At 41.3% G+C, this 27,590-nt stretch overlaps 1 protein-coding gene across 3 annotated transcripts in view; it reads left to right on the forward strand.

Moving 5' to 3' along the window:
• LOC310848639 (DGAT1/2-independent enzyme synthesizing storage lipids-like) overlaps positions 1–27,590 on the forward strand; it is a 62,671-nt gene extending 35,081 nt beyond the window's left edge. The window contains exons 3-6 of one of the 3 annotated variants that reach the window (XM_083748015.1): positions 7,010–7,174; positions 26,212–26,402; positions 26,859–26,919; positions 27,385–27,590. In XM_083748015.1, the coding sequence (XP_083604141.1) occupies positions 7,010–7,174; positions 26,212–26,402; positions 26,859–26,919; positions 27,385–27,575 (608 nt within the window). In that variant the 3' untranslated portion in view covers positions 27,576–27,590. Of the gene's footprint in view, positions 1–7,009; positions 7,175–11,160; positions 11,350–26,211; positions 26,403–26,858; positions 26,920–27,384 lie in introns of those variants that run through there. The other 2 variants (XM_083748014.1, XM_083748013.1) reach the window with 2 other exon arrangements.

The following is a 27,590-nucleotide window of genomic DNA, read 5'->3' on the forward strand; positions in this document are numbered from 1 at the left end:
CTTAGTTTGACCTTGACTCTAAGATAAAATTGGAATGAGTGGCACAAGAAAAAGAGGAGCAAGAACTAGACAAACAACCTTAACCTCAGCCTTACAGACACGCAGATCATCTGTACCTACTCTGCCATTGGCAGGGGAAGAAGAAATTGTATCTACTCCGCCGTTGGCAGGGGAAGAAGAAACTGAGCAGCCACAGTTGGAAGATATGGCCTCAGGAGCAACTGCCTCAATTTTAGAGAAAATTTATGAAAAATTGGAATCTCTGGACAAGAGAGTGGAATCTTTGGACAAGAAAGCGGATGAACAAACAGCCAAAATTGATCAAAATACAGCATGTTTAAATAAAATAACTGGGCAGGTGGCACAGAACGTACAAGCAATTGGGCAGTTAATTGAGGCCACCCTAGAAAATCGTAAACTGGCTGAGGCAACCAGCCAAAAAGTTGAAAATCTAGAACAAGAGGTAAAACCATTCTATAAACAAGTTGGAGAACAACAGATGTATCTGTCCATGATAGAACTGCGGAATCGGGAAACTAACCTAAGGTTAAGGTCAATACCAGAAGTTGAAGAAGGAAATTTAATTGAGTTCCTGACTAAATAATTTTCCAAGTTCTGGCCTGTACAGGAAGAAAAGGACTTTAAAATTGTGTCGGCTTTCAGACTTGGAAAATCTGCAAAGAAAGATAAGCCCAGAGACTGTTTGATAACTTTGAGATCGAAGGAGGAAAGGGACAAGATATTGGGCCTACACTACGAAAAGTCACTGGACATTTTGGACAGAAGAGCTGAAATTTACAAAGATATCCCGAAACAGCTGCTTGACCTTAGATCCACCTATCTTGAACTGGTTAGACTACTAAGGAGCAACTCAATCATCTTTAGGTGGGAATTTCCTCAGGGATTATCCTTTACCTTCAGAGGGAAGAAGGTTAAAATCAAAACACTTGAAGATAGAGATAAATTTCTGATCGCTTACGGAGAAGACCTTCAGAAAGGAATTGAAACACCTTTAGGGCCTGGAGCACCTGCTGTACCTCAACCCTTGGAACCTGGGGACCCAGAGAAAAAGATACCACCCCTAGAGAAATAACAGAATTGTTCAGGATGTCTCTGCAACTGTTGAGTTGGAATATTAATGGGTGCAACTCCCCGGAAAAAAGGAGGATATTTTATATATTGAAAAGAGAACAATTGGACATTATTTGTTTGCAAGAAACACACGTGACTAGGCTCCATAAGAAAGTGCTAATAAATAAAAGACTAGGCCAAGAATTTATTTCTTCAGATCGAGTGAAGAAGAGAGGAGTGGTGATCTATGCAAAGGAGAGCCTATCACCTAAACTTCTATTTAAAGATGAACAAGGAAGAATTTTGGCAATTGAGATACAATATCAAGGAGAGAAGTTTTTGATATTAGGAATTTACGCACCAAATGAGGGGAAATCAGAATTTTACAAGAAATTGCATGAGAGCGTCCTGGACTATCTGGACTATGACAACATCATTATGATGGGAGATATGAACGGCGTGGTATCAACTAACATGGATAAGTCACAAAATCAAAATCTGACAAAAGATGGAAGACTACCTAAGACTTTTTTTGAACTGACTGACAATATGGACTTGATTGACATCTGGAGGACAAAGAACCCCTTGGGAAGAGAAGGTACATTCTTTTCTGAAGCCCAACTGACATGGACGAGAATCGACCAAATATGGATATCTAGAGGTCTGGCACCAAAGACCAGAAAGGTGGAAATCTGCTCAAAGACCTGCTCCGACCATAATGCAGTAAAGATGGACATGACAATATCACCAACCGGCTCCTTTAGATGGAGGATGAATGACAATTTGTTTAGAGATCAGGAGGTTATCAAGAAGGCCCAAAAAGCTTTGAAGGACTATTTTGAGATAAATTTGAACACTACAGTGGAAAAAAGGACCATCTGGGACGCAAGTAAGGCTGTGATGAGGGGGTTCTTGATACAACAGAATGTGGTAAAGAAAAGGTTACAAAATGAGAAAAAAGATAAGATCCTGGAGAAAATTAAAGAATTTGAGAAGTTAAGATCAAATCTGAAGTCACAGCCGATTCTAAGAGAAATTAAACTCTATCAAGCGCAATATTCCAAACTGATTAACCAGGAAATAGAGTGGAAAGTCAAATTAATGAAACAAAGAACATTTGAATCTGTGAATAAATGTGGGAAACTGCTAGCATGGCAGTTGAAGAAGAGACAAAAACTAAATATAGTTACAAATTTAGAAATTGAAGGAAGAAACATTCAGAACCCTGTAGATATTAGAAAGTGCTTCCAGAGATATTTTAAAAAATTGTACACCCAAGGGCCGCAAGATGAGGCTGAGATAAAACAATTTTTAAAAAAGAATGGACTACCAAAATTGTCACAAGAAAATAGAGTAATCCTGAACGGTAAAATAACACGACAAGAGATTGAACAAGCCATTCAGAACATGCAACTGGGCAAATCTCCAGGGCCAGATGGGCTTACCTCCAAGTACTACAAGACATTGAAGGACTATTTGATACAACCATTGATGGAGGTTAGCAATGAAATTTTGGAGTGGAAGAAGGTGCCGGAATCGTGGAAAGAAGCCTTTATCACATTGATACCAAAATCGGAAACTGAAAAGACACAACTCAAGAACTACCGCCCCATCTCCCTTCTAAATGTGGATTACAAAATATTTGCAGACATTTTAGCAAGTAGATTTTAAAAAGTTTTAAATGAAGTAATTCATAAGGACCAAGCAGGCTTTCTCCCAGGTAGACATTTGTTTGCTAATACAAGGAATATTATTGATATTTTGGAACTCTTGCAAACAAATATCAATACAAAAGCAGTGTTAATTTTTATAGATGCGGAGAAGGCCTTTGACAACATTTCTTGGAAATTTATGAAGGAAAATTTGGAAGGAATGGGAGTGGGGCGGGGTTTTGAAAATGGGATAGACGCAATTTATTCAGAACAAAAGGCTAAATTGATAGTTAACAGTGTGATTACAGAAGAGTTCAAAATTGAAAAAGGAACACGACAAGGTTGTCCTATTTCCCCATTGTTATTCATTTCGGTCCTGGAGGTGCTCTTGAACATGATTAGAGGGGACCGGATGGTTGAAGGAATTCAGGTCGGAGCGAAACAATACAAACTTAAACTGTTTGCAGATGACCTAGTTTTGACACTACAGAAGCCAGAATCTAGCACGAAAAAAGTATTACAACTGATTCAAGAGTTTGGTCGGGTAGCGGGATTTAAGTTAAATAAGCAGAAAACTAAGGTATTAGGGAAAAACCTGACAGTTACAGAGTCAGAACGGTTTCAGAAAGAGACAGATTTAAACATGGATAAAAAAGTTAAATACCTAGGGGTAAACATAACAGCAAAAAATCTGAGTCTATTTAAGGATAATTATGAGAAATGCTGGTCAGAAATTAAGAGAGACTTAGAAAGTTGGACAAGACTGAAACTTTCCTTGTTAGGCCGAATCGCTGCTGTAAAGATGAATGTATTGCCAAAAATGTTGTTTTTGTTTCAAACACTACAGATTGTGGATAAAACAGAGTGCTTCCGGAAGTGGCAGAGAGATATTTCTAAATTTGTCTGGCAGGGCAAAAAGCCCAGAATTAAGTTTAAGATATTAACTGATGCGAAAGAAAGAGGGGGCTTTGCCCTGCCAGACTTAAAGCTGTATTATGAATCAGCAGCTTTCTGCTGGTTAAAAGACTGGCTGCTTCTTGAGGACACTGATGTACTAGATTTGGAAGGTTTTGACAATGCGTTTGGCTGGCATGCATATTTATGGTATGACAAGGTTAAGATTCACAAGGCTTTCAAGAATCATATTGTCAGAAAAGCAGTGTTTAATGTCTGGACAAAATACAAAGACTTATTGGAGAATAAAACTCCAAGGTGGCTCTCACCATTGGAAGCTAAGGCCCGGAAGAGGCTCAATATGGAGGCCAAATGGCCAAAATATTGGGAAATATTGGAAAAAGATGGGGATAACTGGAAATTGCAGAGTCAGGAGAAAATGAAAGACAAAGTCTGAGATTGGTTACATTACGCTCAGATTAAAGAAGTTTTTAAACTCGATAAAAAGTTAGGATTCCAGGTGGAAAAATCGAAGCTAGAAACGGAATTGTTAGAGCCTAAGACTAAGGTACTTTCAAGAATGTATAACTTGCTGTTAAAATGGAACACACAAGATGAAACGGTCAAATTGGCTATGATAAAGTGGGCACAAGACATTGGGTACAATATTATGTTTGAGGACTGGGAAAGGTTGTGGACTACTGGGCTGAATTTCACTGCATGTAATGCTCTGAAAGAAAATGTAATGAAAATGATATATAGATGGTACATGACCCCAGTCAAACTTGCAAAAATATACCACTTGTCTGATAACAAATGTTGGAAATGTAAGGAAAGTGAAGGAACGTTCTTTCACCTTTGGTGGACTTGCCCTAGAGTGAAGGCTTTCTGGGAAATGATATATAATGAACTGAAAAAGGTATTTAAGTATACCTTCCTGAAGAAACCAGAGGCCTTCCTTTTGGGTATTGTCGGCCAAGGGGTGTCAAAGAAGGATCGAACATTTTTTATGTATGCAAGAACAGCAGCAAGGATACTCGTCGCTAAGCATTGGAAAACCCAAGATCTACCCACACTGGAAGAATGGCAGATGCAACTGATAGACTACATGGAATTGGCGGAGATGACTGGCAGAATCCGAGACCTGGGAGAGGAGACGACAGAAGAAGACTGGAAAAAATTTAAGATCTATTTGCAAAAATATTATAAATTGTATGAATGCTAAATAGGATGCTTGATTATAATTAACTTGGCACCACTTAAACAGATGAAGTGTTATATGAAGATAAGCTAAATTTAAGAAAAAACAAACTTTTAGACAATGATTAGGCTAAAATTAAATTTTTCTTTTAAGGAGTGAAACAAATTGTTTGTAAAATTTGAGAGATAATATTGGAAAATTAGAAAGAATGGAGACAAGGTGATAAATTGCTGGTTTAATATTTATAACTTGGAACGCAGGAGCGGGAGATGCGAGGAAGTCCAAAGGAATTAAGAAAATATGCTATGATATGCAATACCTTTGTTTGTTTATTTATATTGTATTTGAAAAACCCTGAATAAATATTTATATAAAAAAAAATGAAGACAAAAATGTGATGGCTGGGTGCATAGCTGTCAACTTTTCCCTTTTCTTGCGAGGAATCCTATTCGGAATAAGGGAATTTCCCTTTAAAAAAGGGAAACCTTGACAGCTATGGCTGGGTGTTGTGGCATGGTTCCCAATAACCAAAGTGGAAAGAATGTCTAGAGGCAGTGATAACAGGGTTTGGCCTTCAGCATCTGCTATTACCTGGCAGAAGAGCTGTAATCCCACTTTGAGTATTAGATACATATGGAAAGATATGGCATGGTGAGTAAAGGTTTCTTTCATACCAATAATTCAGTCTTATCAGCTCCTATACTTTCATAGGACTGAGCATCAGAATTTCAGGCTTCAAGCACTGGAACAATAGTTGCCACAGTGCAGAGGAGTGTAGCTCTGAACCCACCTCAGTGTCATAAGAGCTACAAGTTTTGGTTGGCTTTGTAAGGATCAAAACAAAGGCATGTATATTTATATATGTAATAAGCCATCCTAAGGAAAAACAAAATATTTTATGAGGTACGTACAAAATCAAGACGTATTACAGAAGAAAGGGTGAGTTGGTGGCTGCATAAACACCATACATTTTAATCATATTTAACCCTAACCCAAACCTGGAGAATGTTGCTTACACTTCACAGAGCTGCAATTAGCAAAGCCCTTTAAAAATAGCTTCATGGATTGTCGCAAGAGAAATGTGGTGTGGGTACACAGCCAATGTGATTAATATAACATTGTATAGTGAGACCTTGAGCGTGCAATTTTCCTGAGCATGATAAACCACAAGGTAGCTCTGAAACATAAACTATGGTATTTGCCAGCACAGGTTGTGTTAATGGCTACTACTTTAGATGGACACTGCGGGAAACAGGACAGTGGGCTATAGAGGCCTTTGGCTTCATCAACAGGATTCTTCTTATATCCTCCCAGAAGACTGCTAAAAACCCTCCAAGTATTCCTGTTCTCCAGGGACAGTCTCAGATTTACCGAAACCATCCTGGTAGGGTTTCTGATTTGATCCTGGAATGCCCTGCTTTTCCTTAGGCTGTTTCTATTTTCATCAGAGAAATGTCAGCCAAGTATACAAAAGTTTTTTAACGTTTAATATTTTTATTTATGTTGTAAGCCACCCAGAGTGGCTGAGGCAACCCAGTCTGATGGGTGGGGTATAACGAATACAATTATTATTGTTATATTATTATTATTATTACTACTACAGTATTATTAGTATTATTTATTAATTATTATTAATAATTGATGTGCTTATTTTCATTTGAGAAATGTTGGAGGGTATTTTGATGTTGCTTTAGGAGTTGAAGCATAAATCAGAAAAACACTACAAAAACTAAGCCTGGGCCTAGCTCTTCCCCAAAGTAGCGCTCTGTACAGAAGGGTAATACTGCCCTTCAAATAAATAAATAAAAGTCTCCAAAACATTTAGGTTGATACCATGTTAAACCATCTCAAAGGGTCAAACACACATAAAGTAGATTAAAAAAGCAAAATAACTGAAAGACTGGGCAAAAATGTTTCCATCTGCGTCCAAAAGGAAGCAAGGAATGAATATTCCAGGAGAGAAGTCCCCTCCTGCCCTCTTTAGTTCTGCGACCACCAAAGAGAAAGTCCTGTTCCTCTTGGATGCTCTCCTGGCATCCAGAATGCTGGAATACATAGCAGAGCTTTGTACCTGATCTTAAATTTCATTTCCCCCCCTTCCAAAACACACTGTTTTCTTCCAATAAAATATTGTGATATTTTATTTACCTTTCAACAACATAATATTTGTTGCCATTTCTATTATTTTCAGGTTATGAAGTTATTGGCTTGGAACATCTCCCTAAAGGGCCAGGGATTGTTATTTTTCATCACTCAATTTGGCTTCGCGGCTATTGCTTCTTTGTGTGCAAAGCTTATGAAGAGAAAGGAAGACTGTGCCATTCAGTAGTTCATCACTTCTTGTATAATCTTCCAGGTAAATTATTTAAATTAAAATTGTGCTTTTTTGTATAAAACATGTGTCAAATATGACATGAAACAATGCTATTAAATATAAAACAATGCTGTAGAATACAAAAACAGTGTATCTGCAAAAAACCGCAGGTAAATAAAATAGCAGCAACAGGTAAAACTGTAAATTAGTGGAGAGGTTCTTTCTCACCAAGTCCTTGCAATTAAGACAGAATGTAGGATGAATAATTATTTCCAATTCATTTCTTTCTTTCTTAAATTTGTATACTGTCCTTCATCCGAAGATCCCAGGGTGTTTCTCAACACAAACTACACCTTAAGGAAGACTCAGGGCATAGTATTGAAATGAAAATGAAATGAAATATTGTGGACAAAAGGTTATATTTTTAAAAATATAGCAGCCTAAAGGATCTGTAAATTAAATTAAACTAGCCAAATCAATATACAGTTAGTCAGGAGGAAACAGGTCACTCCACTTTTATGGCCATGTTTACAGACAACATTCCCTCAGAGTAAAGGACTAGAAGAAATATTTCCTCCTTGTTCCTAGAATCGTGGGCACATGACTTGACGAGCACAAACCAGTACGTTAGATATAGCTTTTTGCTTAAAAGTGAATATAAAGTTTGAATGCATCAGATTGCCATCTTCCAATGTCCCAGATCTGGTGGGATGCCACGGAGCTGGCTGAAAAAGTAAGTACTAGGAAATATAAAACAGAATAATCTTTCCTATTGTTTTTCACTTTCTCAGTTCTAAATTGTATTCTGCATACTGGCTTCTCATTCTGTATGACCCAGAGCTAGGTTTCATTATATATATTTTTGTGCATTATATTGATCACTCAGCTTTTCCTCTGCTTAACTTGTTGAGACTAATTAAATGCCCTCTGAGCTACCAACCTTGAATGCCCAACACATTTTTAGATATAGAATCATAGAATTTTAGAGTTGAAAAGGACCCAAGCGTCATCTAGTCTACTCCTCTGCAATGAAGGAATATCAGCTAAAGCATCCATAACAGATGGCCATCCATAACAGATGGCCATCCAGCCTCTGCTTAACCTCGTACCAATGGGACCGCCTCTCTTGGTATGCCCCACGGAGGACCTTGCGGTCTACAAATAACAACATCCTAAAGATTCTGGCCGCCAAGGAGATCAGACTGGCCTCGACCAGAGCCAGGGCGTTTTTGGCCATGGCCCTGGCCTGGTGGAACGCTCTCTCACAAGTGACTAGGGCCCTGTTGAAGGAGTGGAGACCAGAGGTCCACTTTGGAGAGCCAGGCTGGAGCCATTTTATAAGCTGAAAGCCATCTTAGAAAGCAAACTAAAAACCACAGAAAGAGGCGGGGGGTCAAGGAGCATTTACGGGAATTGCAAATAGGTCAAGAGCATTATAAGCTCGCAGCGCCACCTAGTGGATAATGCAACTTGGAACCGAAGGGCCACCATCAATTCTTTAATTGGTTGAGCTTCAATGAATATGCATAAAGAGGAATATGTAAGGGGTGGGTCAAGGGCTGAACTTTGCTTTGCCTAAGGGGATAAAAACTGTCTGCCCCTGGTGTTCGGGGGCATTCTCTCATTTTTCCTGAATGCACCCCTTTGCTTTATTTGTCTGACAAATTAAACCAAAGTCAATAAAACTTGTGTTTTAAAAAATATTGCTGCCTGGATTTTTCCATTCTGGTCTAGATTCTGAAGTTTCTAACACTGTGGGATTTTACATCTTTCTGCAGGGCCTGCAAGACGGAGCTGTTCTGCCAGGCCTTTGGTCAGGGTTCCGTCTGACTCTTTTTCTCCTTGTATAAGAACAAGCATGAAAAATAAAGAAAAAGAGATAAAGGGAATTACATTAGGCAAGGATGTTTTCAAAATTAGAGCTTTTGCGGAAGATATTATATTAACAACTGAGGAGCCAGAAAGCAGTTTAATGAAAGCATTGAGGATAATGAATGAGTTTGGGAAAGTAGCAGGCTTCAAAATAAATATGTCAAAAACAAAACTTATGGTAAAAAACATACAGGAATTAGAAAAGAACAAATTACAGAAGAAATTAGGTTTGGAAATTGTTACAAAACAAAAGCAAAACATTTATGTATAGAATTGACGATGAAAAATATTAATCTATTTTGAAACAATTATGAAAAAGCCTGGAAGAAAATTAGAAGAGATCTAGAAACCTGGAGTAGATTAAAGCTGACATTAATGGGGAGAATATATACAATTAAGATGAATGATTTACCCAAAATGATATATATGTTCCAAACAATACCAATAATAATTAAAGAAAATTGATGAATGGAGAAAATATCTAACAAAATTCATATGGCAAACCGAAAAACCACACATAAAGTATAAACTATTAACAGATACAAGGGAGAGAGGAGGACTCGCATTACCGAATTTAAAATTATACTATCAAGCAGAATGTCTGGCATGGCTAAAAGAATGGATTATATTGGAAAACACTAGTATTTTAAATCTAGAAGGTTTTGACAACCGAAAAACCACACAAAGTATAAACTATTAACAGATACAAGGGAGAGAGGAGGACTCGCATTACCGAATTTAAAATTATACTATCAAGCAGAATGTCTGGCATGGCTAAAAGAATGGATTATATTGGAAAACACTAGTATTTTAAATCTAGAAGGTTTTGACAATAGGTATGGATGGCACGCCTACCTAGTGTACAAGACGGTTAAGGTACATAATGGCTTCAAAAATCATAGTCCCTTTATGGATCTCTCCATTAGAAGCCCATGCAGTTAAAAAACTCAATATGAATCCAAACTGGGCAACATATAGACAAATACTGGAAGAAGACCAAGGAAAGTTAAAATTAAAAACATATGAAGAATTAAAACAATATGGGATGGATAATTGGCAATATATACAATTAAAAAGTGTGTTCAGGGGAGACTGTTGAACTGACAAAACAGCTCTCACTGTCAGAAAGCTCTTCCTGATGTTGAGGTGGAATTTCCTTTCTTGCAACTTGAAGAGTGGCCATGGAAACCCTGTCAGATGGGTGGAGTATAAATTAAAAACATGATGATGATAATGATGATTATAAGGCATCGGTTTGAGTCCTACCCTGCAGAGCAGGAGAAAATAAGCTTACTCCATCTTCTATGTGACAGCCCTTAAGATATTTAAAAATGGCTATCATAACGCTTCTCAGTCCCCTCTTTTTCAGGCTGAAAATACCCAGCTACTTTCACTGTTACTCATAAGGTTTCCTTTCCAGACCCTTAATATTCATGGTTGCTCTCGTCTCCCCCAAGAACTATCTGCTTTCATTCTTGCTTCACCCTCTCCTTCCCCACATCTAGTTCCGGCTTTTGGTTGCTTGTTTGAAGGGGTGGAGAAGTAATTTATTTTGTGTGTGTGTGTGGGGGGGGGGGTTGATTCCTTGGTTGTCCTGTGGTTCCTTTCTTTTATTTCACATTGTTGGGATGCAGTCATTGTCATTTGACAGTGGTGTGGTTTGTTTGTTCCTACCGCGTTAAATCTGTACAGATGAGAAAGTTGTGGAGAGAAAGATTAGCTTTACTGAGGCATTATTGTGTTAAGGGTGCCCTTTAGGGACCTGCCAAGGCAGTATGCCTAGTAGGACTTGCATAGTTCCTCTTAGGCTTGGTACATGCATTTTGGCTGAACACTGCAAAGCAGGGTCTGGGTGAGCATTATGGGTTCATGCTCAAGGTTCAATATGCAAGGAGACAGTAATTTCCTCCCTATCCTTTGCTGGGGAGCCAGTTGCATATGCCTTAGGATCTGGAGAGATGGTTTCCTGCCACAATTACCTAAAAATCCTTATCTGCCCTTACTTCTGATCCCAGAAAGAAATTACATATTGTGCTTCTTTAGCTGGAAAAAATGTTGTTGTTTTTTTTAATGCTACTGGGGCTGACTCCTTTAGCTTTCTCCTATTCCTTTAGCTATAACATAATGTATTCCTTTGTTTTTGTTTTTTTCAACAGACCAAGACTGCATTTGAAAATCTTCGGGATAGACACCAAAAAATGCCAGGAAGTATATTAAGAGCTCTTTCAGAACGATTTGATAAGGGTGACAAAGCTAACTAGTCCATATAAAACAAACCATAGTTCTGTAATTGGAAAATTTAATAATTATGTAATAAAAACCAAATAAACATACAGAGAATTGTACTGGATTGTATATGACTTATTTGGAAGGATTGGTAGCTCAGTAGCTCAGCACCTCCTGTCTATGCAAAAGTTTTCGAAGAGGTGCAAGTCCTTTCTTGCCCTATCCTGCAAGACTCCCAGAATGCCCCTTTTTGAGGACTTACACTGCTAGAGTCAGAATCAAAGTGTGTAATGGGAGGGTGGGTGTTTAACTGAAACATAAAATAATGTTACACCTGAAAGAGTAATCCCTATAAATCAGCTGCATTAAAACAGTGACAATTCTTTTATATTTGTAAAAGGCATTTTCTGCTAGTTAGCCATTTTTATTTCCAAAAAGGACTTTTTGCCAGGTTGTTAATTCCATGAGTGAGTGAATTCAGCAATGGAGTCTGGATTCCCACCATCCCCCAACTTTCCCCATGGCCATATACTCTCAATTTTAGACTGTTTTCTCCATCAGTTTTTTACTGGAGAGAGAGAGAGAGAGAGAGAGAGAGAGAGAGAGAGAAAACCAACACCCCCCCGCCAGGGCAAGGTTAGAAACCCAGATATAAAAACTCAGAGCCAAATGGGACCTTAAACATGTGGTTGCCACTACAATATGTCTCTTAGTTTTTCTGGGGCATCTTCAAGACACACCAGGGTGCCATGGCCTTACACATTCACAGTGCTGACTTCTGCTATTTACTCACATGTAGGCCTAGGCAATGTATCAATACATCGCCCGGGACTGGTATAAGGGGCAGACTATGATGGCAGTTTCACTCAGCGGTATACAGTGGTGCCTCACAAGACGAAATTAATCCGTTCCGTGAGGCTCTTCATATAGCGGTTTTTTCTTCTTGCGAAGCAAGCCCATTGACAGCTTAGAGGATTAGCGCTATTAGCGGTTTAGCGGCTTTTAGCGGCTTATCAGCTTAGCGGATCAGCTGATAAGCAGCTTAGCTGCTTAGAAAAAGGGGTTGAAAAGGGGAAAAAACCCCCGCAGGGACTCGCAAGACATTTTCGTCTTGCGAAGCAAGCCCATAGGGAAATTCGTTTTGCGAAGCGCCTCCAAAACGGAAAACCCTTTCGTCTAGCGGGTTTTCCGTCTTGCGAGGCGTTTGTCTTGCAGGGCACCACTGTAATGCTGGTGAAACCGCCACATACTGAGTCCCTCTGCTACCAGCGCCAAGGGAGAAACAAGCTGCAGCCGGGTGCTGGAGGCAGAGGGACTCAGAAGGATGAGTGAAACCTCATTGTCTGCTCTCATACTGGCCAAGGGAGAAAGAAGCTGCATAGGTGAAACAGTTGCTCCTTCCTCTGCCTCTTTAAACTGCTTGGCTGAGACCGTTGCCCTCACCTCACCCAAGCAGTTTTATACAGCCCCCAACCCACCACTGATTGCAGGAGCTGAGCCAGCAGCGGGGTGGGGGCTCCATTAAGGTGCTCCCCCTTCCCAGCTGAGAAGGTGTCAAAGTGGATTTATCACCAGAACTGTTAGAACCCAAGACCAAATTACTTTCAAGAATGTATAACTTGCTGCTGAGGTGGAATACACAGGATGAAACAGTTAAATCAGCTATGATAAAGTGGGCACAGGACATTGGGTACAATATTATGTTTGCTGACTGGGAAAAGTTATGGACCACCGGTATGAAGTTTACGGCATGTAATGCCTTGAAAGAAAATATTATGAAAATGATATATAGGTGGTACATGACCCCAGTCAAGCTAGCAAAAATATATCACCTATCAGACAATAAGTGTTGGAAATGTAAGGAAACTGAAGGAACGTTCTTTCACCTCTGGTGGACCTGCCCTAAGGTTAAGGCCTTCTGGGAAACGATATATAATGAGCTGAAAAAGGTATTTAAGTATACCTTTCCCAAGAAACCAGAGGCCTTCCTTTTGGGCATTGTTGACCAGAGGGTGTTAAAGAATGATCGAACATTATTTATGTATGCAACAACAGCAGCAAGGATACTCGTCGCTAAGTATTGGAAAACTCAAGATTTGCCCACGCTGGAAGAATGGCAGATGCAACTGATGGACTACATGGAGCTTGCAGAAATGACCGGCAGAATCCGAGACCTGGGAGAGGAAGCCGCGGAAGAGGACTGGAAGAAATTCAAGGACTATCTACAAAAACATTGTAAATTATATGAGTGCTAAGAAGGATGAGAGATTTGAAAATAACAGGGCCCATAAAGTTAGTTGACAAGATTATGAGAATGAGTGAATTTTATGAGAAAAATAAATTTTGAATAAATATTGTGTTAAAATTAGGTATTTAAGACCTAGATAAAAATATTCAAAGTTAGGGACAAAACATTGGAAATGTGTATAATAAGAATTGAAACAAGGTGATAAGTTGCTGGCTAAAGTTTTATAAATTTGGAACGCAAGAGCGGGAGATGTGAGGAAGTCCAAAGGCTGAAGAAAAGATGGGTACTACAATATGTTAAATTTTATGTTTGTTCTTTTTTCTGTCTATTATCTGTTTATTCTATCTTTTCTCTACTGTATTAACAAAATTCTTAATAAAAACTTTATTAAAAAAAAAACCAAAGTGGATTTATCACCAAACCACAATGTTCAAAACCCAACACCACCCAGCCCTAATCAGGAGCAAGTCCTCCTGTGCAAAAGGAAGCTTACTCCCAGGTAAATATGTAGGAGGTTTAAAAGCCTCATTTTTTCTTGAGGGCACAGAAATTAATAGCTTGGTTTGTATATCACTTTAAACCATAAAAACAAATTATAGGGCAATAGCATGCAGCAGGTATTGAAAGTCCAATTTATCATGTTATCTGAACCTGGGCTAGCGGTTTCTTTCATGCCAATAGTTTGGCATCAATGTTTATGCACATTGGGCCAATGTAAGTCGCTTAGGGTTGCTTTGGGCAAGATAAAGCAACTAACAAATCTAATAAACAAACAAACAAATGTAAACAAACAGTAATAAATAAGTAAATAAATGGTACTTACTAAGGGAGAGATTTGGATCACAAATGAACCCACCCTGCCCGTTCTTGGGGCTGGAGTATCTGCTGGAGGGGACATTTCCTAGTTGCAGATATTCACCTTATCTTCCTTCAAGATCCTCAGAGTATTAGCCCCATTATACAGATGGTCAACAAGGCCAGGAGTGTGTCCTATCTTGGCCACTTGGTTACCGGTACATTCATGGCAATGAGGCCAGCAGCACCCAAGCAACAAAGAGCTTACTTTTCTGTGGTGGGCCAAGTGCCTGTGGTTCCTCAGCACCACCCAGCAGAAGTCCCCCCAAGGGGGCATTCTGGGGGAGGCCTGAAGTGGATCTCCCCTTCACAATAGGAAAAGCACTGCTAGGGAGGAGTTGCACTGGTGTTAAAAGGAGCTTCACAGTCTTTCGGATGAGTCTGCGGTTGCAGGTAAGGCTGCCTCAAACTGTTTGCGCCTACATACTTAAGCATACTTAAGAACATTAGAACATTTACAAAACTAACCAGGGATTGTTTCCTGAGATTCCTGCATTGCAAGGGGTTAACTAGATGACCCCTGTGTCCCCTCCGAACTCTACACTTTAGGATTCTATGAACAAAAGTTTTTACTTATATTCCTGGTAAGCCTAAATTGCCTTTAATTCAGTCACCTCTCTGTGAAAGCACCTGAAATCCTGTCTGCTGCACTTTTTCGATGGCTAATTTCCAGCCTTATTGAAACACGTCTCTTTATGTAGTGGTGTCAAGAAACTGTGAAAGGTGTGCCATCTGTATGAAGAAACTGCATTGTGAAAACGGCTTAGGGCGCCGGCTGCTTGGAAGTTGTGGCCATTTGTAATCAAACATGAAATATGGAGTCACACCTACAATAGCATTCATATTGCACAATAACATATTGGGTCACAGAGTAAAGGTAGCTTTCTCCCTTTCATGGTAGTCTCTCCCTTCCAGTCAGGTACAATATGTATGTTGTGTAATACACAACCTGAACAACATGTTCTGTTGCAATATTGAATCCTAGTGCATAAGTGAAAGCTCTTTCATTGGCACGTGACTCTTTAATTCTACAGCAAATGAGGATTTCATTAACGCTACTGGGTTAGAATACTGAATCTCAAGTAATCATCCTCAGTAATCAGTTCTACTCCAATAAACTGGGCCAGTCACTTGTGCTCCAGGCATTTTCTGAGCTCTCCAATACCATGTGTTTGATCACTGAAATTAAATCCTGCCATGCTGATTTTACTGCAGGCAGCTGGTTGAAAAGCTTCTTCAGGAGTTGCCCCTGCAGTATGCATTGCTTGATCAAGACCAAAAAAGCTTTGACATCAAAGGGTCTCTGATATTTGGTACATGTTCAGTATTGTCAGGTGGAGGCGAAAGAAGTTCAGCATGCGTTTGTCAATTGTCAGAGCAATGTTTGCATACACATATGATGGTCTGTTTTACTCTCTTTTTGCAGAGGAGAGGTATTCCTTGAAACAGAGAAGAAGTATTTGTGGAGCAGCTGCAGGTGTTTCTGGGTGAAACTGGTAATCTAGATCCATTAAAATTTAGGTTCAGACCTAAATTTAGAACTGAATCAGATTTGGTCCCCTTGATTGATTACCTTTATCATAAAATAGACCAACTGTAGGGCCAGGTTCCCAGAAATATAGTCTGCGCTACTGTAGTGTGTTCTATGTGGAGCTGCCCTTGGGCCTTATCAGGACACTCCAGGGGGCATAGAATCGGGTGGCTTAGATTGCTGATGGAGGCATCTGACCAAGATTATGTGACACCATGGGGTAATTTGACCCTTGCTGAGAGGAGCATTGTTTCCCCTTACATAAATATTTCCTGACATCTTTAAAGAAACAAGAAAGCAAAATAAGTGGAAGAAGACTGAATATGAGAGAGATAGGGTGCCAATTGTATTGTTTTTTTTTTTAAATATTTTTATTGCTTTTGAGAAATACAGAAAAAAGAATAAAGAGTGGTTATGAGAAAATAGAGTAGAAGAATAACAAATTTCCATATTCTTTTTCCATCCATTCTAAAGGACTTCCCCGCATCCTCCAAACCCTGCGTTCCCTGTCTTATAAAGCATCAGCAATTTGTTAACTTATTTCAAAACTTATTGTATCTACCATTTTATTATGTTCCCTAATTTCAATTTTACTGTAACCCAATTCTTATATGCTTTGTGTTAAACACAATAAAGTTGTTTCATTATTTTACCTCTAAATTCTTGTGTCTTAATTTTCATTTCATTAACTTACATTTGCTGAAGCTAGAGTTTCCTGAAAAGTGCATTTTTTAACATTCATACAGCTTATAGTGTTTTTTCAAATAGTCCTTAAACTTTTCCCAGTCCTCCTCAATTGTTTCTTCTCCCACGTCTCGGATTCTGCCAGTCATTTTAGCCAGTTCCATATAGTCCATCAACTGCGATTGCCATTCCTCCAGGGTGGGTAAATCTTGTGTCTTCCAATATTTTGCGATCAGGATCCTTGCTGCTGTGGTAGCATACATGAAAAAGGTTCTGTCCTTCTTAAGCACTCTCTGGTCCACCATGCCCAGAAGGAAGGCCTCTGGTTTCTTAGGTAAGGTAAATCTCAATACCTTTTTTAGTTCATTATGGATCATTTCCCAGAAGGCCTTCACTTTCGGGCAGGTCCACCAGAGATGAAAGAATGTCCCTTCCGCCTCTCCACATTTCCAACATTTGTTGTCAGACAGATGATATATCTTAGCTAGCTTGACTGGGGTCATGTACCACCGGTATACCATTTTCATAATATTTTCCTTCAAGGCAGTGCATGCCGTAAATTTCAAACCGGTGTTCCATAACCTTTCCCAGTCTACAAACATAATGTTATGCCCCACATCCTGAGCCCATTTTATCATAGCGGATTTGACTGTCTCGTCCTGTGTATTCCACTTAAGCAGCAAGTTATACATTCTCGAAAGTAGTTTACTTTTAGGCTCTAACAATTCAGTCTCTAGTTTCGATTTTTCCACCTGGAATCCAACTTTTTTGTCTATTTTAAATACCTCTTGAATTTGCGCATAGTGCAGCCAGTCTCGTACCTTAGTTTTCAATTTCTCCAAGCTTAGCAACCTCCAATTGTCTCCAATTTTTTCAATTATTTCCCAATATTTAGGCCAGTGGGCCTCCATATTAAGTCTCTTACGTGCCTTGGCCTCCACCGGTGAGAGCCACCTCGGAGTCTTACTCTCCAATAAGTCTTTATATTTTGTCCAGACCCTCCAGATTGCTCTTCTGACAATATGGTTTTTAAACAATTTGTGCACTTTAACCTTGTCATACCACAAATATGCATGCCACCCAAACGCATTGTCAAACCCTTCCAGATCTAGGACGTCAGTGTTCTCCAATAAAATCCAATCTTTCAACCAGCAGAAGGCTGCAGATTCATAATATAGCCTCAAGTCTGGCAGGGCAAATCCCCCTCTTTCTTTCGCATCAGTTAATATTTTAAACTTTATTCGGGGCTTTTTGCCCTGCCAAACAAACTTAGAAATATCCTTCTGCCACTTTCCAAAACATTCCACCTTGTCCACGATCTGTAGGGCCTGAAACAAAAATAACATTTTCGGCAATACATTCATCTTTACAGCAGCTATTCGGCCTAACAAGGAAAGTTTCAATCTTGACCATGTTTCCAAATCTCTTTTGATTTCAGACCAACATTTCTCATAGTTATCTTTAAACAAATTCAAATTTTTGGAGGTCAGGTACACCCCTAGGTATTTTACTTTTTTAACCACATTCAACTCCGTTTCTTTAGAGAACTCATCTGTTTCTGTAACTGTCAAATTTTTTGCTAAAACCTTGGTTTTTTGCTTATTTAACTTAAACCCCGCCACCCGACCAAAGTCAGAAATTAATTCTAGCACTCTTTTAGTACTGGAGACTGGTTCCTGAAGTGTTAATACCAAGTCATCTGCAAATGCTTTCAATTTATATTGTTTCACTCCGACCTCAATTCCCTGAACCAACCGGTCCTTTCTAATCATGTTTAGCAACACCTCCAGAACTGAAATGAACAATAGGGGGGATAGAGGGCACCCCTGACGTGTCCCTTTTTCAATTTTAAACTCCTCTGTCACCACATTGTTTACTATCAATTTAGCTTTTTGTTCTGTGTAGATTGCTTCTATACCATTTTCTATACCCACTCCCATCCCTTCCAAATTTTTCTTCATAAACATCCAAGAAATATTATCAAAGGCCTTCTCTGCATCAATAAAAATTAAAACCGCTCTGGTATTAAGATTTGTTTGTAGAAGTTCCAAAATGTCAATAATGTTTCTTGTGTTATCAAACAAATGCCTACCAGGGAGAAAGCCAGCCTGGTCCTTATGAATCACTTCATTTAGTACTTTTTTAAGTCTACTTGCCAAGATATCTGCAAAAATTTTATAATCCACATTTAGGAGTGAAATGGGGCGGTAATTCTTAAGTTGAGTCTTTTCAGTTTCTAATTTAGGTATCAATGTGATGAAAGCTTCTTTCCACGTTTCCGGTGCCTTCCTTCCCTCCATTATCTGGTTGCAAACCTCCATCAAAGGTTGTATCAAATAGTCCTTTAAAACTTTATAATATTTGGAGGTTAGGCCGTCAGGGCCTGGGGACTTGCCAAGTTGAAGATTTTGAATGGCACTTTCAATTTCTTGCTGTGTAATGTTACAGTTCAGGTTTGTTCTCATTTCCAGGGGTATTTTTTGTAATCCATTAGTATTAAGGAATTGATCCACCTCGGAAGCTTTTTGCGGCCCAGGGTGCCAATTGTATTGTTTAGGAACAGGCTTGAATTTTGAATTTTGTTTTTCCACTGAATATCATATGCTAATACTTCATATTACAATGAGGATCTTAGTTATATTAAATGATTATTGATTGAAATATTTTGGTGGAAATCAACCCATGTCTTCTATCTGTTATGTGTCATGTTTTGTTCCATAAAATATATACTTTTGGAAGTGTCCAAATGTACAATTGTGTATGCACAGTACTTAACACTTTGGTATTCACTTGAGCAAAACCTTTCCATTTTTTCATAGAAGTTGGTATGATTTAAGTACTCCTTTAGATGGACATTGCGAGAAACAGGACGGTGGGCTATAGAGGCCTTTGGCTCATCAACAGGATTCTTCTTATATTCTCAATTTCTCCCAGAAGACTGCTAAAAACCCTTCAAGTATTCCTGTACTCCAGGGACAGTCCCGGATTTACAGATGCCATCCTGGCAGGGTTTCTGATTTGATCCTGGAATGCCCCGCTTTTCCTTAGGATGTTCCTATTTTCATTTGAGAAATGTTGGAGGGTATTGAGGTATGTGACTCCTGAGTGAAGGAGTTAACCAACTATACAACCTTTAGAAGACATCTCAAAGTAGCCCTGTATACAGAGTTTTTTTTAAAAAAAATGTTTAATGTTTTTATATATGTTGTAAGCCACCCAGAGTGGCTGGGGCAACTGAGTCTGATGGGTGGGGTATAAAGTATAAAATTATTATTGTTATTATTATTGACATGCTTATTTTCATCTGAGAAATGTTGGAGGGTATGTTGATGTTGCTTTAAGAGTTGAAGCACAAATCAAAAATATACTACTAAAGCCAAGTTTGGTTCCCAAGGATAAAACACTATAGCTACTTATGACATGGTCAATGGTGCATCTGTCTGGGAAACAGCTTTCTCACTTTGTATATTCAGAAGATGGTCTAAAGATGCCTGAGGTTGGTGCTCCTAGGGATGTGGAAGAAATGTGCTCCTGGTCCTGGATAGCTTTTCCCCAAAGAAGTGTTCTGTATAGAAGGGTAATAGTGCCCTTCACATAAAGTCTCTAAAATATTTAGTATGATATCATGTTAAAGGCTCAAACACACATAAAGCTTAAAGTAGATTAGAAGAGCAAAATAGTTCAATCAAAGACTGGGCAAAAATGTTTCCATTTGCGTCCGAAATGAAGCAAGGAATGAATATTCCAGGAGAGAAGTCCCCTCCTGCCCCCATTAGTTCTCTGACCACCACAGAGAAAGTCCTGCTCCTCTTGGATGCTCTCCTGGCATCCAGAATGCTGGAACACAGAGCTTTGTACCTGATCTTAAATTTCATTGCCCCCCACTTTCCAAAACAAACTATTTTCTTCCAATAAAATATTGTGATTGTCAGGGAACTGCCATCGGAGCCAGAGGTGGAGGGAAGGCTCCAGAGCAATGCCGGAGAGGGTCCCAGCAGGGAGAGAGGCAGCTCATCTGCTGGGGAAGGAAATCAGCGTAACACCAGGGGTGAAGGGGGGCAGATGGGGGAATTGGAGAGAAGGCTCCAGGACTCTTCACCGGAGACCAGTGGGGAGAGCACGGGTACTCCGCTGCCCACACCCTCCCTGTGCAGAAGACTTCCGCGCAGGGAGAGTAGGAGGAGACTTGGCGTCAAAGAACTTCTTTGCTGGAAGAAGTTCAAGAAACACCCACTGACGGATTCTGCCAGCGACTGAGACAGCCACAAAGTGAAAGGCTGTCCAGACAGAAAGGGTTCAACCAGGTAACCTAGCCAGGAGTGGCGGCAACTTACGCACGAGCAACCCCTAGAACCATTACAGCAATCCGTCAGTCACCGACGTTGCTTGTGCGCAGCTCCAGAGAGGCAGCACGATGAGCCAAACCAGGGCAGCCGGAGAGACGGAGCAAGCAGCTGGAGTGCAAAGTCTGGTAGAGAGGAGCCGAGATTTGGAACAGCATGTGGCTCTCCTGACAGCGCGGCTGGACGAAAGACGGACTCAGGATGCACAGGTCAGACCCACCCCCATCGCAAGAAAGGTACCGGGGCTGGTACACAAATTTGGGGGAAAACCCCAGGACTACAATGCGTTCCGAACGGAAATAGAGTACACTTTGGAACTGCAGCATAATGACTTTGCTGATGATGGAGAGAGGGTAGCCTACATTGTGGGGCATCTGGAGGATGGGGCGTGCGAATGGATCAGGCCCCTAATGGCAACGCAAAATGATGCCTTGAAGGACCTTAAGAAATTCTTCCAGGCGATGAATGCAATGTGCTCCAGTGAAGTGGAGCAAAGTGTGACTCGGCGGGAATTGATGGGGTGCAAGCAGGGGAGTCAGTCAGTTAGAGACTACTGGTCACGCTTCGCGATGTTGATCCACCGGCTCGGGTGGGATCTGGACGCTGAACCGATACAAATGTTTGAGAAGGGGTTGTCCCCAACTGTGAAGGACGAGCTGTCCCGTCCGCCCTGCCCACAGTCGATTGATCAGCTGACCAAGGCTGTGCTTGCGATTGGAGTGCGGCAGGAAGCACGGGCTCAGGAGAAACGCGAAGTGAGAGGGGAACGTTGCCATGACTACCGCATTCCTGAAATACCAAGACAGCTTTCTCAGGCGGCTGAGCCAATGGAGATAGATGGTGCGCGCGCGAGAGAGGTTTCAAACTCCAGTGAAGGTCGCAAGAGGGAGGGGAAGGACTGGATGACCGCCAAAAAGTGTTTCCTCTGCCAACGACCAGGACATTTTGCCAGGGTCTGCCCTCAAAGAAAGGCCTGGCAAGGAATGGTGGGGGCTGCTGGCTGCGAGGAGAAGGGGGAGGAAGGGCAGGCGCAGGGAAACGGCAATGCCTGGCTGCCAACCAGCGGGGGCAGCAGCCAGGCCAGCAACTAATAAAAGTGTCCCAGCCTGACCCTCCCAGGGCAGCTATAGCCATAGAAGTGGTGCTAGAACTCCTCAATGGGCACCCAGTCAAAGTTGAGGGGCTGCTGGATTTGGGGAGCTCCTGCAATTTCTTCAGCAGGGACTTCACTCTGGAGCACCAACTCCACCTACTGTCCCTGGATTTTCCCTTGCAAGTGACCACCATCAATGGCAGGGAACTTCTGGGGGGGGGGAGTGACACACCAGACCCCGCCAATGCGAATGAGGGTTTCCAGGCACACAGAGACCATTGCCTTTCACGTGGCCGCACTGGCAGGACCCCCAATAATACTGGGAATGAGCTGGCTGGCACTGCATGATCCAGTAGTGTCATGGCATCAGCGGTCAGTCACCTTTGGGTCAGCCTACTGCTTGGAACACTGTCTAGGGGGGGGGGGAGAACCCAAGAATGACAGTGGCCAGGGTGGCTGGGCTGGCGGTAGAAACAAAAGGGGAGGTGCCACCACAATATACTGACCAGAAGGAAGTCTTCAGTGAGAAGGAGGCGGATAGACTACCCCCCCATAGACCCTTTGACTGCCAAATCAACTTACTCCCAGGGGCTCAGCTGCCGGTGGGTAAGCTGTATGCCATGTCTGACCAGGAGATGCAGGAGTTGCGGCAGTTTATTGACAAGAACCTGAAGAGGGGTTTCATAAGGGAATCAAAGGCGGTGGGGGGCAGTCCGGTGTTCTTTGTGGACAAAAAGGAGACTAATCAGCCCAGATTAGTTGTAGATTATAGGGGGTTGAACCTGGTATCAGAACCCGTAACCTTCCCAATGCCCAGGATTGACAACATTTTAACGCGGGTGAGGCAGGGGAAATTTTTTACCAAGATGGACCTCAGGGGAGAATACAATCTGATTAGGATAAGGGAGGGGGACGAATGGAAAACCACCATGTTCACCCCCCTGGGGGCCTTTGAGTACTTAGTCATGCCATTTGGATTACAATCGGGCTCCGCCTGTTTTCAAGCTTTCATGCACCACATGTTGGGGCCCATGCTGTACAAGAACTGCATAGCCTTTTTGGACGACATCTTAATCAATTCGGACAATGAGAATGGCAAGCAGTATACTCCAGCAATACCTACGCTGCTACGTCAGTGAGAGACAGAACGATTGGGTAGAGAAACTAGCGCTGGCTGAGTTTGTGTACAATAACGCTGAACATGTGTCCACGGGAATGAGCCCGTTCATGGCCAATTATGGGTGCCACCCCAGGGCCTTCCCGGGGAGAGGGGAGGAAGGATGGAGTGTACCTGCAGCAGAGCAGTTTGTGGAAGAAATGGAGGCCTTGCACCAGCAACTCAAGATGAACCTGGAGCGGGCCAAGGAAGTTTACAAGAGGCAGGCAGACAAGCACCATCAGGAGGGGGAGGCCATACGGGTGGGAGACCGGGTGTGGTTGTCAACCCAAGGGTTACCCCTGAAGGGAGGGTGCAAGAAGTTGCAGCCAAGGCAGCTGGGACCTTTTGAGGTAACACAGCAGGTGAACCCCATGGCATTCAAGCTCACGTTGCCTGACAGCATGAAGATACATCCAGTGTTCCATAGGTCCCTACTCTCACCATACAGGGAGGGGCGGGAATTTCCGGGGAGGGAGGGAGGAGTCACCACCCACCCGTGGGTAGAGGAGAGGGAACACCACAACCAAGCCACGGAAATACTCGATTCAAGGTGGCGAGGTTGCCAGGTGGAGTACTTGGTAGCTTGGGAGGGAGAACCCAGGCCAGAAAACATGTGGGTCCCTGCAGAGGCGATCAGTGACGGGTATCTGGTGGAAGAATTCCACAGCCTGTTCCCAGATAAACCAAAACCACTAGCGAGATTCTGGGAGGAAGATTTTGGAACCACAGACGACGAAGAGGACTTTGTGGGTTTTCCTGCCTCTGAAGAGGAGGGAGGGGAGGCGTCAGAGGGAGAAGAATCAGACTGGGAGGCCCACCCCACGGGAAGAGATCGGAGTGGGTGGGAAGCGGGTTTTGAATTCTCAGAGGATGGCGACAGCTCCTTCAGGGGATTCCCCGCATTGTCGCCCAAGGAAAGGGACGAGGTTGGATCAGAAGGTCGGGCCCGGGGTGGGAGGGTCCTGGGGGGGGGGAGGTGGATGTCAGGGAACTGCCATCGGAGCCAGAGGCGGAGGGAAGGCTCCAGAGCAATGCCGGAGAGGGTCCCAGCAGGGAGAGAGGCAGCCTATCTGCTGGGGAAGGAAATCAGCGTAACACCATTGGTGAAGGGGGGCAGATGGGGGAATAGGAGAGAAGGCTCCAGGACTCTTCACCGGAAACCAGTGGGGAGAGCACGGGTACTCCGCTGCCCACACCCTCCCTGCGCAGAAGACTTCCGTGCAGGGAGAGTAGGAGGAGACTTGGCATCAAATAACTTCTTTGCTGGAAGAAGTTCAAGAAACGCCCACTGACGGATTCTGCCAGCGACTGAGACAGCCACAAAGTGAAAGGCTGTCCAGACAGAAAGGGTTCAACCAGGTAACCTAGCCAGGAGTGGCGGCAACTTACGCATGAGCAACCCCTAGAACCATTACAGTGATATTTTATTTACCTTTCAACAACATAATATTTATTTGTTGCCATTTGTATTATATCCCGGTTATGAAGTTATTGGCTTGGAACATCTCCCTCAAGGACCAGGGATTGTTATTTTTCATCTCTCAATTTTTCTCCTCAGCTATTCCTACTTTGTGGAAAAAGTTTATCTAGAGAAAGGGAGACTGTGCCATACAGTAATTGATCATGCCCTTTATGGGGTTCCAGGTACATTATTTAAATTAAAATTGTGCTTTTTTACATAAAAACATGTGCAAATTTTGACATAAAACAATGCCGTAATCAGGAGATGAAAAGACAGCTGCAGGAGACAAGACATCTACACTGGTCAGTGCCCAGAGCTCCAACAATAGGTCTGCTAGGTCATGGGCTGTTAGGGCAGACCCAGTCTGGACCTGTTGGGTCCACCGCCAAAAGGAGATAAACACTCCAAAAACCCCAAAAGAGACTGAACAACTCATCAGCATGGCTCTGCCAATATTACTTTGACCTATAAACTTTATGCCCAGAAGCTCTGCATTGTTCAGCCCCCAGTACTAAGTTATTCCTGCGGTTTGGTATCATCATCCACAAAAATTCTACACTACTAATCCATATTGTTGGTTGCTTTGAAGTTCTGATGAAGTGCATTCTATAACGTTGGAGTGGATCAGTTCTGAAGTCCATTCAAATTCGTGCATTAAGATCTTGGAAGTAGAGAATCCAAATGGGCTGTGTCAATCTAGAATTTTAAAAGGAAGTGAAAAGTGCAGTGTTGCTTTGGGCCATTTACATCCTCAATCTCTTCTCCCAATAATGTTTCAGGCATCTTATTTGAATCAGGCTATGTTTCCAATAAAGCATGTAGGTTTGGATGTTTTGGCCCTTGATCACAGATTGCAGGTAAATGTTATCTGACCTCAAAACATAAATGAGAATGACATTTTTACCCCAGTAATCATAAGGTAATTCCTGTGTTTCCATGCAGAAATATTGTGCTTTCTCGTATTGTCTACATTCCTCTTCAGGGAATTGAACAATTGGGGTAATCTGGATAATGTGCTATCTGATATCTATGCTGTGACTACAAGCTCCCATATTCATTCATTCTCTCTCTCTCTCTCTCTCTCTCTCTCTCTCTCTCTCTATCATCTATCTAATCTATCTATCTATCTATCTATCATCTATCTATCTATCTATCTATCTATCTATCATCTATCTATCATCTATCTATCTATCTATCATCTATCTATCTATCATCTATCTATATCTGTCTATGTGTGAATGTCCACTGTATCCAAAACCCATGCAGCCTATAGGGATTGAAGATTGAAGATTGTCCAGCAAGACACTATGGGCTGTATTTTTATCATGATGCAAACTTGAATATCCATCTATTGTACTAGAGACTTGACTTGAGGATCACTTGTCCAAAAGGTGGTCACCTCAGCACTCAACCTCATTCTGTGTGCTTTCCAAAAAAAGGCTGTGAACAAAAGAGGAACTAGCATAAAGTTCCCATTCCATGAAATCCTAGTTGATCCGTAATAGAGCAATATCTTTGGAATAACGACACATGTATAGTATCAACACTATTTCCTCAATAAGAGCCATATAAAATGCATTTTTCTATTTGGGGCTTTCTTTTTCAGGGAAGAAAGTATGTTTTTATTTGATATACTTGAAAGATTTCAAGAAAGCTGAATGTGTGGAAATTCTGAAGAAAGGCCATTTATTGGGCATAGCACCTGGTGGAGTGACAGAAGCAAACTTTAGTAATGACTACAGCTTAATCTGGGGTAACCATACAGGTTTCGCTCGGCTAGCTTTGGAGGCGAAAGTGGTGAGTGATGTTTGGGCAATTTGCATTGTCCTCACAATTATCCTGGATATGACGTACTGTGTTGACATCCTTGATTTAGCATCCTCCATAGCTAAGGATGGCAAATATCCTGTTTCAGGGTCAAATGATATCTGGAGTTCCAAGCATTTCCCACCCCTGCTTTTTAAAAAAGGTACTGAAATCAATAACGTATAATAAGAAAAATGGCCTTTGCCCCCTTTTTTTCTCTTCAGTTCCTGAAAATCTGGGCAACAACTTGTGAAGTTTCTTCATCTGAGATATTTGAATAGATATTTTGAAGCCAATTGCATAATCTATGACTTGCTTCTCCTAATAATCCCAGATGTGAAGCATTCTTCTTTGTCCTTAACAAAAATAAAGGTGGGGTGGTCAGGACGAAGTAATTATCCAGTTCTCGCCTTTCTTTCATTTTTGTTTCATCTTTCATTCTTCTAGCCCATCATCCCAATATTTACACAAAACAGTTGTGAAGCGTACAGGAGCTTGGGAAAGACAAGTGAGTTAAATATCTTACGTTTCTTGGTTGAGCAAGGGATCCAGTTTCAGGCAATATACGTTATAACAATAGACTATGCTTTTTTAAAAAAAACCAATTATCTTTTTCCTACTTACTAGCAGAGTTTATTCCATGGACACTTATCTGTGCTGCCTGCCTCAGTATTGAGTAAATATGCCTTTGTTTAGTTTTCTATTAGATTTAAAACAAAGCTGTAATCTATAAGAGGGGTAGGAAGCCCAATATAGACAGGAACAGATCAGGAAACAAACCATATTTTGCTGTCTATTGTACTACTTATGATCCCAATTGCCAAGAGATGAGAAGAGCTGATTGAATATGTTGCATATCTTTCCCCAAGTACTCATATTATTTAACTCTTCCTCCTTGGCATGGATTGATTGCAATTGCTTAACAGAATGCTAACTAAGGTCCAATTTGAAATGCAGTCACTTTCTTTTACAGGGCTGACAAAATGGCTGTATGAGAAAACTCGACGTGTACTCCTTCCCACTTATGGAGGGTTCCCAGTGAAATTGAGGACATATGTTGGAGAACCCATCCCATATGATCCAAATAAAACTGCCACAGAGCTGGCTGAAAACGTAAGTGAACTCTATACTTGGAAATACAAAAACATAAGAATTTTTCCCTAATGTTTATCTCCTTTT

The sequence above is a fragment of the Podarcis gaigeae genome (assembly GCF_964106915.1).
Source record: "Podarcis gaigeae genome assembly, chromosome: 7".
NCBI classification, from domain to species: domain Eukaryota; kingdom Metazoa; phylum Chordata; class Lepidosauria; order Squamata; family Lacertidae; genus Podarcis; species Podarcis gaigeae.